The sequence below is a fragment of the Melanerpes formicivorus genome, unplaced genomic scaffold, assembly GCF_026170545.1.
Source record: "Melanerpes formicivorus ecotype bairdi unplaced genomic scaffold, bMelFor1.0.p_v2 SCAF_28, whole genome shotgun sequence".
Lineage (NCBI taxonomy): Eukaryota > Metazoa > Chordata > Aves > Piciformes > Picidae > Melanerpes > Melanerpes formicivorus.
Window position 1 is genome coordinate 6,327,933 of NW_027142380.1, and position 16,254 is coordinate 6,344,186.

Consider the following 16,254-nt stretch of genomic DNA (forward strand, 5'->3'; position numbering starts at 1 on the left):
CCTGCAGGCTCAGATTTTATCCAGCCTAGCAGCACATTTCACTTTCTCCAGCCACTGCCCACGGCTGGACTTTACCCCTGTTTTTGATTGTTTGCAGTACAATGCCAACCGGGAAAAACACATCCATCAAGCACACCAGTATTAGAAAGAAAAATGTTATTACCTGGAATAGTCCCCTTTAGCTTCCTACAATTGAAAAACAGTGACAGAATTAAAACATGATCTCTTCAGAACTCCTCGATTTTCCCACCATTGTTCACTTCCCCACTCCCACAGCTCCGTGGCCAGATCCTGACCCCAGTTACACTCCATGCAAAGCACAGGGGCTGCCTGCTTGTGAGCCAGAGCAGAACCTGGCCCTTTACACTTCTAGCTGTTGATAGTCCACCTAACACCATAAATAAAACCGCTTGCAAAACGGGGATGAATTTCACATTGCAAATCAAATGTCACTTTTACTGCACGAGAAGTGAAATACAATTCTCTCCCTGGCTGAGCACGCCCAGCTGAAGGTCGACTTTGAGGCAGGTCAGCAGTTAAGAGGAATTGTGCTCATTCGGGATGAAAACAGTTGAGGCAGATCAAGCCTCTGCAGCTTTGCTGGAGCGCTTTGCAACTGAGAATGCAATGGGGGCGGGGGGGGGGGGGGAACAAACAAACAAACAAAGCACTCCAGCGTCCTGAAGGAAGAATTTTCAAAGAGCCACAAAATATCAGGTTAGAAGAAAGAAATCTATGAAATTTTATTTCATAGAAAGTGGTAAGTATGTGACTATGACAGAAACTGATTAAAGAGAAGAAAAACTGACAGTGTATTTTGACATAACAGAGGGATAAAAAAAACATATGTTCTGAAAGATTCACAGGCATAACACAGCAAATTTAGCTACAGTATTAAACTCTTTGCTTCCCAGATTGCCAGAACACATTTAAATTAGAGGAGGTGATAAATTGCATGGAAGCCTGCCCAAAGAGATGACTCCACTCAATGAGTTTTTCAATTTCAAATTCCTCCAACAGACATATTTCCCGCTTGTCACTAAGGTAAAAACAGCTCCCAACTTTTTTGGCTACCCCCCTTCCAGGTTGCAGAGACTATAAACAATGCTGCAAAGTTTTGTCTTTATGGAGGGGGTGTACAAAAACCCCAGAAAGGTAGAATTCAGCTTAGCTAATCTAAACCCAGACTCCACCACACGCAGGGGAAGAGGCACATACCTGCAAAACCAGGGCTGCCAATTTGAAGACGGTCTCACTTTCCACTTCGATCTGCCCCTGTGCAGGGAAAGAGCAGAACATGAACCGCGGCCCTCTCCACACCTCTGCGGGGGGGGGGTGGGGGTGGGGTTGGGGGGGCGGGTAGCGCTCGGTGCCAGCCCCGGCGAGTCCCGCCCGCGGGAGGAGGCGGTACCCGGGCAGAGTCCCCTCCCCGCATCCTCTGCGCCGCGACCCCCCCTGGTTTGTATACACACACACCGTGACAGGACTTTTCTGCCTCCCCAAACTCTTCTCTCGCCTTCCCTTTTCTCTCCCTCGCGTGTTTTCTTTACAGTCTCTATTTTCTTGCACTCCACTGGCCACTGCTGTGGGTTATTGCATCTGCATGCAGCCTGCACGCTGCAAAATGCACACGACAAGCTCATCGTGGAGCAGGCAGGACTGAAAGAGGGTTTTTTTATGGCTTGAAGCACACCAGCTCCTCAGGGCAGGGACTGTGGCTCTGCTGTGTTGGTGGTACCCACACCCCTGATGCTAGATAAGTAATTCTTATTAATCACAAAGGTAGCATAAACTCAGCTTCCTTTGCCCCGTGCCGCCTGGATCTTACAGGCTCCAATTCCTGCACACACACTGCAATTACAGTTTATTGAACTGGTGTTCAGAATAGCCCCCATGCTGAAAGCCAGTGTCCTGACCCAGTCCTGTCTTTGCAGCAGCACTGTGCACTGGGTGACTTCAGAGGTGTGCAGCTGACACATGCCAAAACATCAAAACAACACAAGGATCCTTTTTTTCCTTTTCTCCTTGCAAACTCAAGTGCAATCTTTCAAAGTTTCTTCCAAGCAGAAACCCTGGTCTTGGTTCTACACTGGGACCAGCAATAATGATGGAGGAGTCAAGGAGATGCCTGCTTGAACTCAAAGCCCTTACAACTACTGCATCCAGCAAACTGTGTATAGGACAAACTGAGCCCATCGATACAGATTCATTTTTGTTCTTACTGACATTCTGCACGTGAAGGTAGTGGGCACAATGCCTGCCTCCTGCCACCCAGAGCCCAACACAACCTCTGTCCCCAAGCTCTGTGGCTGAACAAGGGGACAAAGCAGATCAAAAGCTGAACTAGTGCCAAAGCCAGGGCAGCAGGAAGACCTACAGAGTTACATACAGATACAGGGAAATGACATCCTGAAATATATAGGGCACATCTGGAGCTGAGCTAATTTACCACAGCTGCAGGTCTGGCCCACAGAGACTAAATTCAAAAGTGAACAAACAAATAATTCAATTTTCATGGAAGGGAAGTTTTTTGCCAGCTTTGTCAGCAAAACATTCCAGCAGCAGCACTCCCCCGGGCTGCTCCACAACGGCAGACCAGGAGGAATTTCCCCTTCCCAACAGGTGTGGCAACAGCTATGCAGAAGTAGCCTCCAAAGCATTCCCAGACATATTTTATTAGAAGAAGAGGAGGGGCACATCACAAGTTAAGAGGGGAAAAAAAATAGCTTGAAGTTCATCCTTCCTTCAGATCTCTTTCATCTTGATGCTTAAGAGAAAAGGAAAGGATTGCAGCACAGAAACTCTTCACATAGGTGCAATCTTAAGGGACTTTGTTACTTCCAGGTCTGTATCAGGTTAGCCTTTGTCATGCACATCCAAGCTGCCTTTTTTTAAAGCTTAGATTGCATCTGCTCAACCTCCTCACTGTGGCCATGGGAAGATTACAGGAGATCAGCTCATCCCAGCACCACGCTCTCCAGTACCAGCAGGCAGGGAACCCAGACATGAGAAACTACTATTGCAGGGAATCTCTGCTGAGCAGGAAAGACAGGCTCTGGATCACCGAAGTTGTCCCTCCACCACAAAATCCGGGAAAACAGGGCCAGAAGGTACCTTAAAAGCTCATCATAAGGACCATCTCCCTGCCCCAAGGCAGAACTGGCTACATGTGGCTCATCACCTTCTAAGTGTACGAGAAACTCGTGGAGATTTAACTATCCAAATGCAATTCTCACATCAAAGGTCCTCTTCTCTTTGTTGCTGGCTCCAAGAAAAGCTCTGCTGCACTCCTTGAGCTACTGCAGCACCGAGTCTCTGCTGACCCATAGTAATGGCTGCTACTGCTGCTGCTGTTACCGGGGTGTTTGGGACTTAGTGACCAAGCACTCCATCACTTTTCATCTTCAAAGCACCTCACAACCATTAACTAATTAGCAATAGTAATTAGCAGGCTACTCTTCCCTGTTTATTTACTTGGTCTGAAATATGAGCATTAAGAAATTCTGGTCACTTTAATAGCTGCTATGGCATTGCCACAGATGTTAAGAGTAATCCCACAAACCACTTCATTTAGGGTGCTGGGAGAGCAAACAGGCTGAGAAGGGATTGCCTTCTTCAGGTGATGAAGTTTTAGTCTTCGCTTTCATGGTGAGGGTTTTGCTGTGTCCATGTCCTCAGTTTCAATGCATTTGCTTTGAAGATATACTGAGAAGTGACCAAGTAAGAAGGTCCTCTCTAACCTGACCTCTCTCAAACAAGACACAGAAGGTGTCTTGGCCAGAGCAAAGGGAGGACACCCCAGACACAGCTGCTACAAACTTCGGAACAGGGTGGCCTAATTATTACCACATACTGCCATACAACATTGGCTGGAGGCTGGAGCCACTCTGAGGGAGGGTCTGCATTAAAAAACACTCCAAAGAGCCATCAGGAGAACCCCTACCTTTTAAAGGGCCTAAAAATCAAAGAGGAAGAGAGGTTCTGTGAGGTGAAAGGTCTACCCTGAGGTTATACAGCAGCTAAGTAGCAGTTGGAGGATTTGAAGCAAGGGATGGCAAAGCCCAGCTCAGCCTTTATCTAGCAGACTAATGCTATACAAGTGACAGTCTCTTGCACAATTCCCTCTGAGCCTGGAATTATTTTCCATCATAATATAACATTATTTGCCATCTGGCTCCTCAATTGGCCATTGCTACAATGTAATCCAGCCCTGGGCTGTCAAGGAGTTTGGACACAAATCAGTCAGGAGCACAGGACCACAGCTCTTCCCACTCAGGCAATAGTTGGATTTCAAATCCATCTCTCTGCCCTAAAGGCTGGTGGATGGCGGGGGGGATGTCTCTGCTTTAGCATCACTTTAACAGCAAGGTCAAATTTCACAAATAGATGGGGAAAATGAGTGTAAGAAGATGAATTTGTAACGCCTGCAATTGCCAGGGTAATGTAAGCATGTAAGCAGAGGCTGCAGTGAGCAGACAGGAGGCCCTGGGAGCCAGGGCAGCAAGACCTCTTGTGGCCATGCGTTGAAGACGAAGATGGAAGGTTTTCCTAGGCTTATCCCAAGTGGGAACAAGGTCACTAGCAGGAGGTTAAGTAGATGGATGTAATTTAGGTAATGGAATCTGAGCCTTCTACATTTTGTATGTAAATAAGGTTAAAGAGAGCAGCAGGTACAGCTCCAGGGAGGGCATGAAACTGCTGTTTTTCAATTAGAGTTTGCACAGGGACCAGTCATTTTATCCAGTGAGACAGATTCAGCCCCTAGTGTAGCTCTCCAAAAGGCCACTAAACACTGCATTTGGTCCAGCAGATTCAGGTGGTGGCTTTTATCACTACTGACTTAGTGATTCTGTGACAAACATCACAATAATAAAAGGTTGTAGCTGATGTCCAAACCAGGTGGCAATTACTGCAGAGCAAGGCTAGGTCACTATCTTAGCAGCTAGTAAAGACCAACTCCTGCCTTGAGAGCCCTTGGGCAGAATTTGGCCCCCAGTTCAAATGGAAGCTCACATCTTTTGCTGCGTAGACACAGACTTCTAAGTGTGATAAAAATCGCAAGCTTGGCCATGAATAGAGCAGTGAGCCCTCATTAGACACAGAAACAACAGTAGAATTTACTGTCAGAGAGATACAAGGCTGAAATCCTGATGAAAACACAGATCAAGAATGGAGATAGTCAGATGAGCATTAACTGTGCTAAGCAAATCTTTAGGCTGTAAGCTCAGATTAAAGCAGGTTTTAAAACAACAAGCAACACAGGAACTGTCATGTTTAACTCTTTAGAGTCAGAAGAAGGAAGGAAAGCTTCCTCAAACTACATGGAACCTTCAGAGGTTCCATTTCACCTGGTGATGATTGGACACTTGAGATACCATCACACTTTTTCCCTTTAGAAATTTCTATTAACTGAAGACACCCCCAAATACACACACTATGATGCAACAGCCTCAAGATAGCCACATTATTGACTGTAATTACCCTTGCTTATGGAAAAGTGATTAAAAAAAGATGAGAGAAAGAAGGGTGCAATTAGACTGAGGGGAAAAAAAGGACCCAAATGTCTGCAGCAAGGTGTGCAAACCAAGGGAGGCAATTAGTTGGGTGTGGACCCAGCACAAGTGAACAAAGTCATGCCAGAGCCCATGCCCTTACCCTGTGACTTCCCACAAGAGATTCAGTATCCCTGTGATGTGTCCTGACAGACAGGTACCAGCAGCACAGAAAGCTTAGTAGCTTTTTTGGTTCTTTGGGAGCAGAGACTGCACAAAGCCTAAGCTCCTGGGATGGGCTGGGGAGGGGTTGTTGGCCACAGCCCGATACACGACATGAGCTGGGCAGCATGGGAGGAATTAGGTCAGGTAAATTCAGCAACTGGCTCTGTTGGTGTGGCTGTGCTGGGTAATTATACCAAGGAGGCAAATAATGCAACAAACAAGCTTCCAACTTCCAAGCACCTGTCCCAGTTACCAGCATTCACATCTATGTCTCAATCCTAGTGGTGTCACCTGCTGTTCATGCTGCCCTGCAATGCACTGGACATCCCATCCCCATCCCATTCCCTTCTGCATTAGAAGTTCCAGATTTTGCTGAACATCTCAGCTGGGACTAGTTTCCCAAAGGCAGAAACACTGGGCTGAGAAAAAGCACAGTCAAGCGAGATTCAGCCTCCAGCACGTTAGGAAGGGAAAGTAAAACACTAAACCAGCAGGAGATGCAGAATACAAGCCTTGAAAGGAGCAAATTAAAAGGCTGGTCCTTCTGACCCTTCTCCTCAAAAGGGCACTTCAGATTTGCACTCATGCTGCACTTTCCCCATTGGGGGACACAGCATCAATTCCTCAGGGGACCTCACACCTTCTTCACAGCATTTAGATGGCCCCTGACATCTTTCATTTCATCCACTAAGCCCAGAGCTCTTTCGACCTTCACGAAAACATGATTTGAGAGCAAACACAGCTCAGTGCACACGCAGCAGCCACCATGGCTTTCTCCTGGCAGGACCTGCTGCTTCCTGTCTCAGTGGTTTAGGCCAACCCAACCAAAAGAAAAAACTAAATGCTGGTAGTGCCTTGTAGTGAACAAAAGCTTCAGGTTTCTCTGTTACACCCTTCATTTTGCTGTCTCTGCCAGTCAAGTCACCCTTTTCTTATCTCCCTTGCTCGCATTTTGTGCTTCAGCCATCACTTAGCTGAAACTCTCTGAAACTTGTCTGCAGAGTTCAGTGCAACAGGAGCACATTTAGTGCTGCCTTTTTTTTTGTATTGATGCAAGAGTAAAAGAAGAGAATGGGTAAGAACACAAATACTTCCCTGTTTGCAAGCCAGGTTAAGTGGTGAGTGTCATTAGACTTAAGATATAATCACAGCCTTTCGTTTTCCACCCCAGCACCGTGCTGAAGTACCCAACACATGCCAAAACCAGAACTGGCTGAGCTGTCACAGCATCTTTACCCCGTGGCCAAGAGATCAAAGGCACAAAACTCTCCCCTGCAATTAACACTGGTAGTTAGGCCCAAAAAGAGGTGACTACGTCAAGAGATGCAAGGTATGAAACTTTGGCTGCAAACCAGCTAAACCTTCATGTGCAATTGGCCAGCTCAGCTGGGACACAACCTTCACCTGCCTTGGCAAGAGCCTCCACAGGTCCCTGGAGTACTATTACCCTTAGAGCAGGCAGCCTTGGACCAGCCTCAGTCACCCTGGAGGCACTGTGTGGAGTCCCTTGACTACACCAACACCATGGGCTGACTCCCTCCCAAGCCACCACAGCAGCCTCATATGAGGTCTCATTGGGTAACAAGTAGGGGAGCCCATGGAGATCTTCCACTTTTCAGCAGCATGTGGGTCCTGACTCCTGCTCCTGTCCCATTTTGTTCACAGGCATAACCATGTTTCATCTTTCTCATCTGCTGATGTGCTGTTGAGCGATTTGGGGCTTGGAGGTGGCAGTCAACACCCACGGAATGTAACAGCCTTAAAGGTGCAGAAGGCCAAGTGGTCCTGCTGATCCTCATCTTGGGCTTTACAGCTGCCATCTTCAGGAGCAGAAGAGCAAATACAGGCAGTAGACGAGTATTTTAATAGCCTTGGCTGGAATGGGATGGCAGTGTGTTACAAGGCTGCATGGAAAAGCTCCCCTCTCCCTCGAGATGGGGGAGAACCAGGAAATCTCTGTTATACAGCTTTTGAGAGCTCTCTGATATATGACCACTTCTCTCTCCATAAGCTGGAAGTCAACCAGACTTCATGCTCACAGCAGGGGTCTGTTTCAACAGCTCTTCTTGGTAAGCACTGGTCTTCAGGCTGCCAAGGGCTTACAAGCATTGCTGTTCAGAAAGCTCTCATGGTTACAGACTCCTCTGAAAACTTCCATTTCCTTTCTTTCTTTCTTTTTTTTTAAGCAATTCTTACAACTCCTTGAAGCAAATGGGAAATTAAATAAATAATGCCCCCAACACCCAAATATAGAGAGGAAAAAGGGAGCACAGCCAACTTGACCAAGATCTTAGTTTACAGAACATATTTCAAGGACTGGCAGAGAGTCAACTGTATGGCTGTGGAGCTATGTGGAGGTTAGCTCTAATGCATAATAAACTTGACAGCACTTTGCTAGCCAAGCAGGGTGTCATTTCTCCAAACTGGGCTGTTTTGAAAGAAGAAAAGACTAATTTATCTTTCCAAGTGCATCACCAACTTGTGCATGACCTGTTCTGGCCCACCTCCTTACAAGCATCCCAGCTAGGGTCATGGGCTCTGCAACAACACACTGAACATGCACCAAAGCTCCCCTATCCCTGTGCAAACACATCACTTCTGAGACACCCATTTCACCTGAAACCAAGTGCTTGGCTGCCACTGTTTGAAATTCCAGCTGTACAGGACATTTTGGAGATAGCTATAAATCTAAACCCAGCTTCTTTAAGTCAATGACAGGAGAGAAAGCTTTTAAATTGAAGTTGTCACCACTGAAAGTTTTCAGGCAGTTCTCAAAGCCTTGAAAAAGAGATCAGAGCCTAGGCACACATAAAGCATCCTTCTAGCCTTTGCATTCTTCCAAACCACATGTGGACAAATGAGTTTTTAACTAAGAGAGGTCCTTCCATAGACCTGAATGTGTAAGTTTTGCCAGCTCCCACCTCCTGCCTGGTGGCCCAAGCTGTTCCTGGCAGTGGATATGGCTTCTCCAAGCTCCAACCTAAAGAGCATAGATGCTGGAGAACAAGAGCCAGGCAGCTGGCTGGACCACACAGGACTCAGAATACCTGGGGACTGCAGCATCAGACCAGAGAGCAGAATGGGCAGCTCAACATGAAAGGAGGGTAGGGCAAGTGCACTGACAGCATTTGTTACAGCAGCTGGAGGCCAAGGTTTGTGCACACATCAGCAGTGGGGGAACACAAGCTCCTGTTGTGGGTGTAGCAACAAATTATGGAATCATGATTGGAATGGTAAGGGTTGGAAGGGACCTCTGGATATTGAGTTCAACCCTCCTGTCAAAGCAGGTTCACTTAGGGAAGGTCACACAGGAATGCATCCAGATAGGTTTTGAAGGTCTCCAGAGAAGGAGATTCCACAAACTCTCTACCCCTCTCTGGGCAGCATGGTCCAAGGCTCCATGACCCTCACAGGAAAGAAGTTTTTCCTCATGTTGAGGTGGAATTTCTGCTGTTCCAGCTGGTGTCCATTGCCCCTTGTCCTATCACAGGGCACCACTGAAAAGAGACTGGCCCCTTCTTGACACCTACCCTTGTGTTCAAGGGAGATGGGGACAGGGGGCAAGACCAGCAAGCACTGCATGGGTCACATTGGTAAATCCAGCAGAGGAAGTTTGTTCCAACACAGTGTAACCAGCATTAGGCTACACTGTGCAGAAAGAAGATGCCAGTGCTGATGTCATGATGGGTTAAGATGGGGGTACTGCAGAAAGGAGCAGCCATGGACATCCCATGCTTGGTGCACAGTGATTTTTGCTTTGAGTGCATCACTGTAGCACTGAGAAAACATGACTCTCAAAAGCTACAGTGAGGTCTCGGCCCTCATGTGCTTTGGGCAAAGAGGGCTCCCCTAGCTCCCCAGCTGCTCACAGGGGCTAAGGACAAGGTCAAGTGGCCTGTGCAGAGAACAACACAGATGAAAGAGGATGCACAAGCCTGGAGAAAGGCAGCAAAGGTCTCAGAGGCACAAAGGAGCTTGGACTGTGTAGAAGAGCACAGGATGGGGTGGAAAACAGAATTACATTTTTGGCTGCAGAAATTTTTATTGTCTAACTTGTCTCTTCCTTGCCAAAATGTCTACAGAAACACTGAAATGCACAAGCTCCAGAGTCCTCCAACCCTTGGCAAGAGAAAGCAGCACCCAATGTGCAGAAAGGAACACAGAGATTTGCAGGAAGGAACGAGGAGTTGAAAGGCAAAGAGGAGTGTGGTTGTGCACTACACAGCACCAAAAGCCAGCCCTCACCCTTTATGCAGGTTTTAATTCCATTATTCATTATTCAGAATCCATGTTTTGCAATTTATCACCTAATTAATAATGTATTTAATGTGCTATATGATTTATTCAGTTTATTTTATTCAGTTGCAAGAAAAACCTTTCTGGAGTTATCTGGAGCAAGACAGCCAGCACACACTACACAGCAGCTCCAGTCCAGCCCAGAGATGCTGGATTTCATTAGGAAGATGCAGGATCCTACAGAGTCACAGACTCCCAGCATGATGGGGGTTGGAAGGGACCATTCTCTTTGATTAGATGCAGCCACTTAGAGGATTTTGCACACAGGAGTGCCCACAAATCTCTCAAAGAATATTACAAGCATATTTCTGATGCAGCCTCCACACCTCACATAAAGCCATGGATAAATCCCCTCCAGGAGAGACTGGCACAAAACTTCACCAATGCATCAGCTGTATTCACCCACACCTTTGGCTGGATCTCATGGTGTGTCCAGCCCAAACATCTCACTTGCAGGCAACAGCACCTGCCTACCTTCTGCTTGGGAAAGCACAAGCATGGACGTACAGGGACCTGCACACTGCTGTGCTGTCAACACATGACAGCACTCAGGAATGTCAGAAGAGCACAAACTCCTTCAAGCATCAGACCTCTGCACCATTTGGGCTTTTCACACACCTTGTCCCCTACAGGGATCAAGCTACTATGAAAGCAGCTTTGTGAGAACCAAAAACATGACTGGCTTTTAAGCAATCTTATCCACACAGGGTTTCTCAGCCTCCAGATATTGCAGCATTTATCCTCTGAGCCACATTCCTGGCCCACACAGAGCAGAAGCTTCATGCAAAGATCCAGGTTAAGATACAGCCCTGGCAGGGCATCCTTCAGCACACCCTGTGCTTTGAGGAGCACCCCCAAGCACGTGGGCTGGGAGGAGGTTGCTGCTTATTTGAGACCTTGGGGTTTCCTCAGTGCAGCAAGGAAAGGAGAGGAGCAAAAAAAGAAAGAAAAGGAAAAGCTAAGCTGAGGCAGGTCTCACCTCCTGGAGCTGGATTCAGACTGAGGCATGCCAGGAAACATTCCTCACTGCCATCGGTGAGCATCAGCCCCTTGTTTCACCAGGGCTGGGGGTCTGCTGACATTCAGCAGCTGACAGCACTCATCCTGCATCCTGAGCCTCTCCCACCCCACAGCACAACAGAGCCTGGACATGCTGTGTGAGCACATCCAACGTGCCTTTGTGCATCCTCTTGTCCACATTCTGCAGGCTTAAATATCAGAATTGGTCCCATGTGTGCTTCAGTTGAAACTTACCAAGTTTACCAAGTAGGATAAAACATTTTTGATATTTTAATGACCTCATTTGATGGTTAAAAGCCACTGGATCAAATGTATCTTGAAAGTAAATAAACTGGCTTCTGCTGAAGAAGCTGTGGGCTTCTGCTGAGGCAAGGCTGCGAAGGTGCTCAGCACAGAAAGTGCTGCAAGGCAGAGCAGAGGCTCTCAGTTCTCCTTACATGCTGAATATCTCTACACTGTTTGAGAAGATCCTCCTCAGAAGGAAGCGAAGCTCCTCATCCCTCCATAGGAACTGGAAACCACAGAAAATCTTCTCTGCTCCTGGCAGCTTTTCTTGCAGGAACAGGGAAGCTAGTACCTTAGGTTGCTACCAATGAGAGCACACACCCCACAAACCGGGGGGGGGCGTGGGGGGGTGGAATATGAACCAGCCTTCATTCAAACATCTTCCAGCTCCCCAAGCGCTGAACAAAACTAGAGGATGCTCAGTCTGCTTGTACTCCATGGACCATCAGCACCTCACGTGCTATCAGCACTTCATTTCAGTGATGTGAAATTATGTTGCCTGAATAAGAACAGTTATCCAGGCCAGAACTGACTCCTTACTGATGACATGAATGCTTATGATCAGGGAGAAAAGGTTTGTTATGCTTCTCTTCTCCTTTGCTTTCTCTTATGCTTTAAGCACGCACATAAACTCGCACCGCATGCTTTCACGGTGACAGCATTTGTTGCAATAGCAGTGGCATTTTCCATATTTCATCCTAAAAGCAGGCTCATTTTCCAATTCCAAGCTGATTTGTGCTGTTTAAAGCACTCCAGTTTCCCCTGAAAGGATGACTATGAGTTGCCAAGACCCTTCATCTAAAAGGGCAGATATGCCAAATGGAGATTTGTTTTTCATTAATCCCAACCAGCCAGGCCCCAGGTTCTTCCAACATCTTTAAAGCTTCAGCACGTTGTAAAAGAGGCTCCAATTTCCTCTGCCCTTCTAGAGAGCAATTCCTGTGCAAGGCACAGTGACAACTTGGCACATCAGGTTTCTGATCCCACCATAATGTAATGGATGCTGGATAGTGAATCAGAATCTTCTAAAACATGAAGGGTATTAGAAATGAAAACTTTGGGCAGCCACAATGAGCTCCAGCTAATGATACAGGATAGCTCCCCAAGAAAAGGTTGTAAGAACCAAGTGGCTCTCTTAGACTGATTGAATCCTGAGTAAATAAATTAAAACCAGTACCAGATGCCCAAGTTTGACATTAACTGGAAATTCCCAGAAACATCAGGTACTGCTATAGTCCACTGAACTGCAGCTGCTAATGGACTGCTTTTTAAAGGCACAGCAAAGGTGGCTTCCACACCACTCTCTCTTTCAGACCAAGGTGTATCTGTACCTGCAGCAGATCAAGGTGATTTTTGAAAGACCTTGGCTGCCATATCATGAAATGACTTTCACAAATACATATTTTACCAATCTGAATATTTTAAGGCAAAAGTGGAAGCTCCTTAACCAGAGAGTAGTTACCCCCCAACTCTGAGTGCTGCTCTACAGGATTTGTTACTTTATTACTTCACTAAGGCAGGAGAAGGGAAGGCTCAAGGGAGACCTCATTGCTGTCTACAACTACGTGAAAGGGGGTTGTAGCCAGGAGGGGGTTGGTCTCTTCTCCCAGGCAACCAGCACCAGAACAAGAGGACACAGTCTCAAGCTGTGCCAGGGGAAGTTTAGGCTTGAGGTGAGGAGAAAGTTCTTCACTGAGAGAGTCATTAGCTATTGGAATGTGCTGCCCAGGGAGGTGGTGGAGTCACTGTCCCTGGAGGTGTTCAAGAGGGGATTGGACATGGCACTTGGTGCCGTGGTCTAGTAGGCATGAGGTCTGTGGTGACAGGTTGGACTTGATGATCTATGAAGTCTCTTCCAACCTTGGTGATACTGTGTGAAATCAGGGAACTAAGAACTGAGTTCACAGGGTAGGACGCTCCTCATGGGCCCTTTCTTCCTCAGGCAAGCTTGACTCAAGATCACCGAAGTGATGCTTGCCTTGAGTGTTTGCTATGCAGTGTGTATGAAGGATACACCACTGAGACACAACCTACCTGGGAAGTTAGAACCTAAATTTCAAACAACTTTTAAGTTTTTGGATATTTAAGACTAATTCCAGCACAGTGAGCACACAGCAAGGCTGTGAAAACAAGGGCTAGGAAACCATCACCATCCTTATCCATTTGCTTCAAGCATCAGCATTTAAGTGAAGGAGAAGAGTAAGCACACTGAAACCTTAATGCTTCAATAAGACCTAGAAATCAGCTGCAGCTCCTAGCAAGTTTGCGGGATATGCACAAAGAGCTCTGAAAGGATGCTGAGCCTTACCTGGTGTACACAGGACTTGGCATTCAGAAAGAAGAGCTCCACTGTGGTTTTGTCCTTGAGAAAGGAAATGCTTTCAATGTAGAACCTGGAAATCAAAAAATAAACAACCCACAGTTATTTTCTTGAATAGGTTTCATCTTCCTCTCAAATCATCTTATTTCCTTCACGTTTTGTTCTCTAGCAGTGAAATGTCACAGAGGAACTATGAGCTACTACACTTCATTTCCTGCCTATTAGGAGGGGACAAGCAGAAAATCATGAGCCAACAGCACACTGGGAACAACAAACTCCATGTTCAACAAAGAGTAGATGTCTGATGACTTCTCGGCTCATTTAAAAACCCTGTTGAACACTAAAGGAGCAAAGCCCATCCCTCCCATTCAGGCAAAGCCACAGGAGTGGAAAAGGTAACTCCCAAACAGCATGTTGCAGGTTGGTAAGCTGGCCTGGCACTGTGCTGGAGCAAAGGTGCTGCCAACAGCCCCAGCATTGTCTTTCTTCCAGGTGGAGGGAGCAGCCATGGGCTGAGAGCCATGGACTTTGCTCCAAGCAAACAGAGACCAGCAAAAAACCATGCTTTGGGAAGGAAAGTTTTGGGGTTGGCTCCATCCCATTGGACACAGTCTTCCTATTGGCAATGGGAGACCCAAACCCAGGGGTTTACGTAGAAGAGTTGCAACCAGCTCAGTTTTACAGGCACCACGCTGCACAGTGCTCACTGACCTCCTTCCCAGCTCAGCCCTGGCTTCCTCTTCCATGGGCACATCACAGGGGCACACACCAAGAAAAGTAATCCCATTATTGGTTACTCTGGCCCAGTCAAGATTAGCAGATGTGTCCTAGTTTGTCAGAGCTACCCTAAACATCTTGTCTGCCACCAAAGCTCTGCAAAATGGAACACAACCTGCCACCGCTTCTCTGACTCACTGGGGGCATCAAACCAAAGAGCACTGAGATGTGTTAAATGGTACACAGAGACCATCTGCAGCTTGAGGAGCATGGAACTCTCAAATCAGTTTAAAGAGAGGGAAATTTGTGTGTCATCCTGTCAATCATGCTTAGCTGAACCTGTGTGCTCCTTAAAGAGCATGGAGGCACTGGGTCCACTCTCTCCCACCTAAGACTAGACAGAAGGTGCACTTAATGTTCCAGCCAAGCAAAGACTTGGGCCACCACCATCGCTGCCTGAGCAGTGCACACCACACCAGGGTTTCTCTTGCTTTTGATAGCAGCAGGATTGGATGGCCAGCACAGGGCATGGAGCATGCTATGTTTATCAGAACCAGGCCAGCCCTGTGGTGCTTCTAAGGCTCCTCGCAGCTTCAGACTCCAGTGTCTCATCTCTTGGTGTAGATGATTTACAAGACACTGGAAGATATCCGCAGCAGGAGCATGGAGTGGGAGGAAGGAGCAAAACCAGCACCTGCTGCACTAGTTTGGAATGCATGCAGTGTTTATGCTGTGACTCGAGACAAACAATACATTAACTAGCAATTGTTTTGAATATTTTGCATTCCTATAGCATGTTACATCAGATTAATTTAAAGCAGAACCCAGAACACATCTGCAGGATAATGAGGCAATTTACCCATTTCACAGGCATGCAACCTGTCCAAGGGTCAGACCCAAGCCTAGCAGCCTACCCAGACATTTGAATGGCTATTTTACATTTCCATGAGTCACTTTTCACCAAGCACTGTAGGAGCCACAGGTATTTCCACCCTCTCTTGATCACACCTGATATAATTTATTTTCCAACACTGCTGCTGAACTTCACTTTAAATACACTTGAGTGTTTCTCTCCAGACAGGCAGGAGCTTCACTCTTCTTTCTTTTCCAACCTGCTGCCAGACAGGACCTGACCTTCCTTAGTCTGCTAAAGCCTTCCTCCCTCCACTGCACCAAAAAGGTAATTTTCCTGAACTAGTGACCTCATTTGCACTTGCTAAGAGTCAGGCATGGCTGATATCCTCAGAAGCAGGTTAGTAGTCCAGGCTCTGAAGGGAGGTACCTCCCAGTCACTACTAGTACAAAGCAGGAGACTGGAGGATCTGTGGATTTAAGAAGACAGCATTGGTGAAGAGATGTCCCCTGCCCCAGCCAGGTCTCTGTGCTCTATTTCTTGCTTGGTACAAGCTGCATGCTGTTATCACCACAGTACAGATGGGGAACACTGGACCACATAGATAAGGATGCTCAGGGGATGACAGGCATGTTTGGGAACACCACAAGATGTATGTTCTGCTTTTATTTCCAATGCTGTCAGCATCCTTGAAACTTGAATGGCACTTTTATAGGTCACCAGCTGTGTGGAAAACTTAGGTGACTGGATTGAGTTTATGCCAGATGAAGAGAAATAACTAAAATCTGAAAGGATTATCATGTGTTTCATTACTGAACAGCAAAAGCTCAGAGCTGAGGAGTTATGAGAAAAAAGAAGGGTCAGAACCAGGTGTCTGGGGATCCCCTCTGTGTTCACTATTACCACTGGAAACTGTTCACTGCTAAAAGACACTGAGAGCTGAGGCTGCTGCATATTTGCCTCTTGCTATGGGAGCAGCAGCTCAGTGCCCTGCCTCATTATACCTGCATCTCAAAGCAGTGACATTGAAGCAATGTTTGCTCTAT

At 46.9% G+C, this 16,254-nt stretch overlaps 1 protein-coding gene across 5 annotated transcripts in view; it reads right to left on the reverse strand.

Moving 5' to 3' along the window:
- The window catches only part of FRMD4B (FERM domain containing 4B), a 151,469-nt gene that overhangs the window by 47,466 nt on the left and 87,749 nt on the right, over nucleotides 1–16,254 (reverse strand). For all 5 annotated transcript variants that reach the window (XM_068154341.1, XM_068154340.1, XM_068154339.1 and 2 more), the window contains exons 5-7: nucleotides 13,627–13,711; nucleotides 1,219–1,275; nucleotides 164–186 (exon numbers count right to left, since the gene is read on the reverse strand). In XM_068154341.1, coding sequence (XP_068010442.1) covers nucleotides 164–186; nucleotides 1,219–1,275; nucleotides 13,627–13,711 — 165 coding nt within the window. The remainder of the gene's footprint in view (nucleotides 1–163; nucleotides 187–1,218; nucleotides 1,276–13,626; nucleotides 13,712–16,254) is intronic.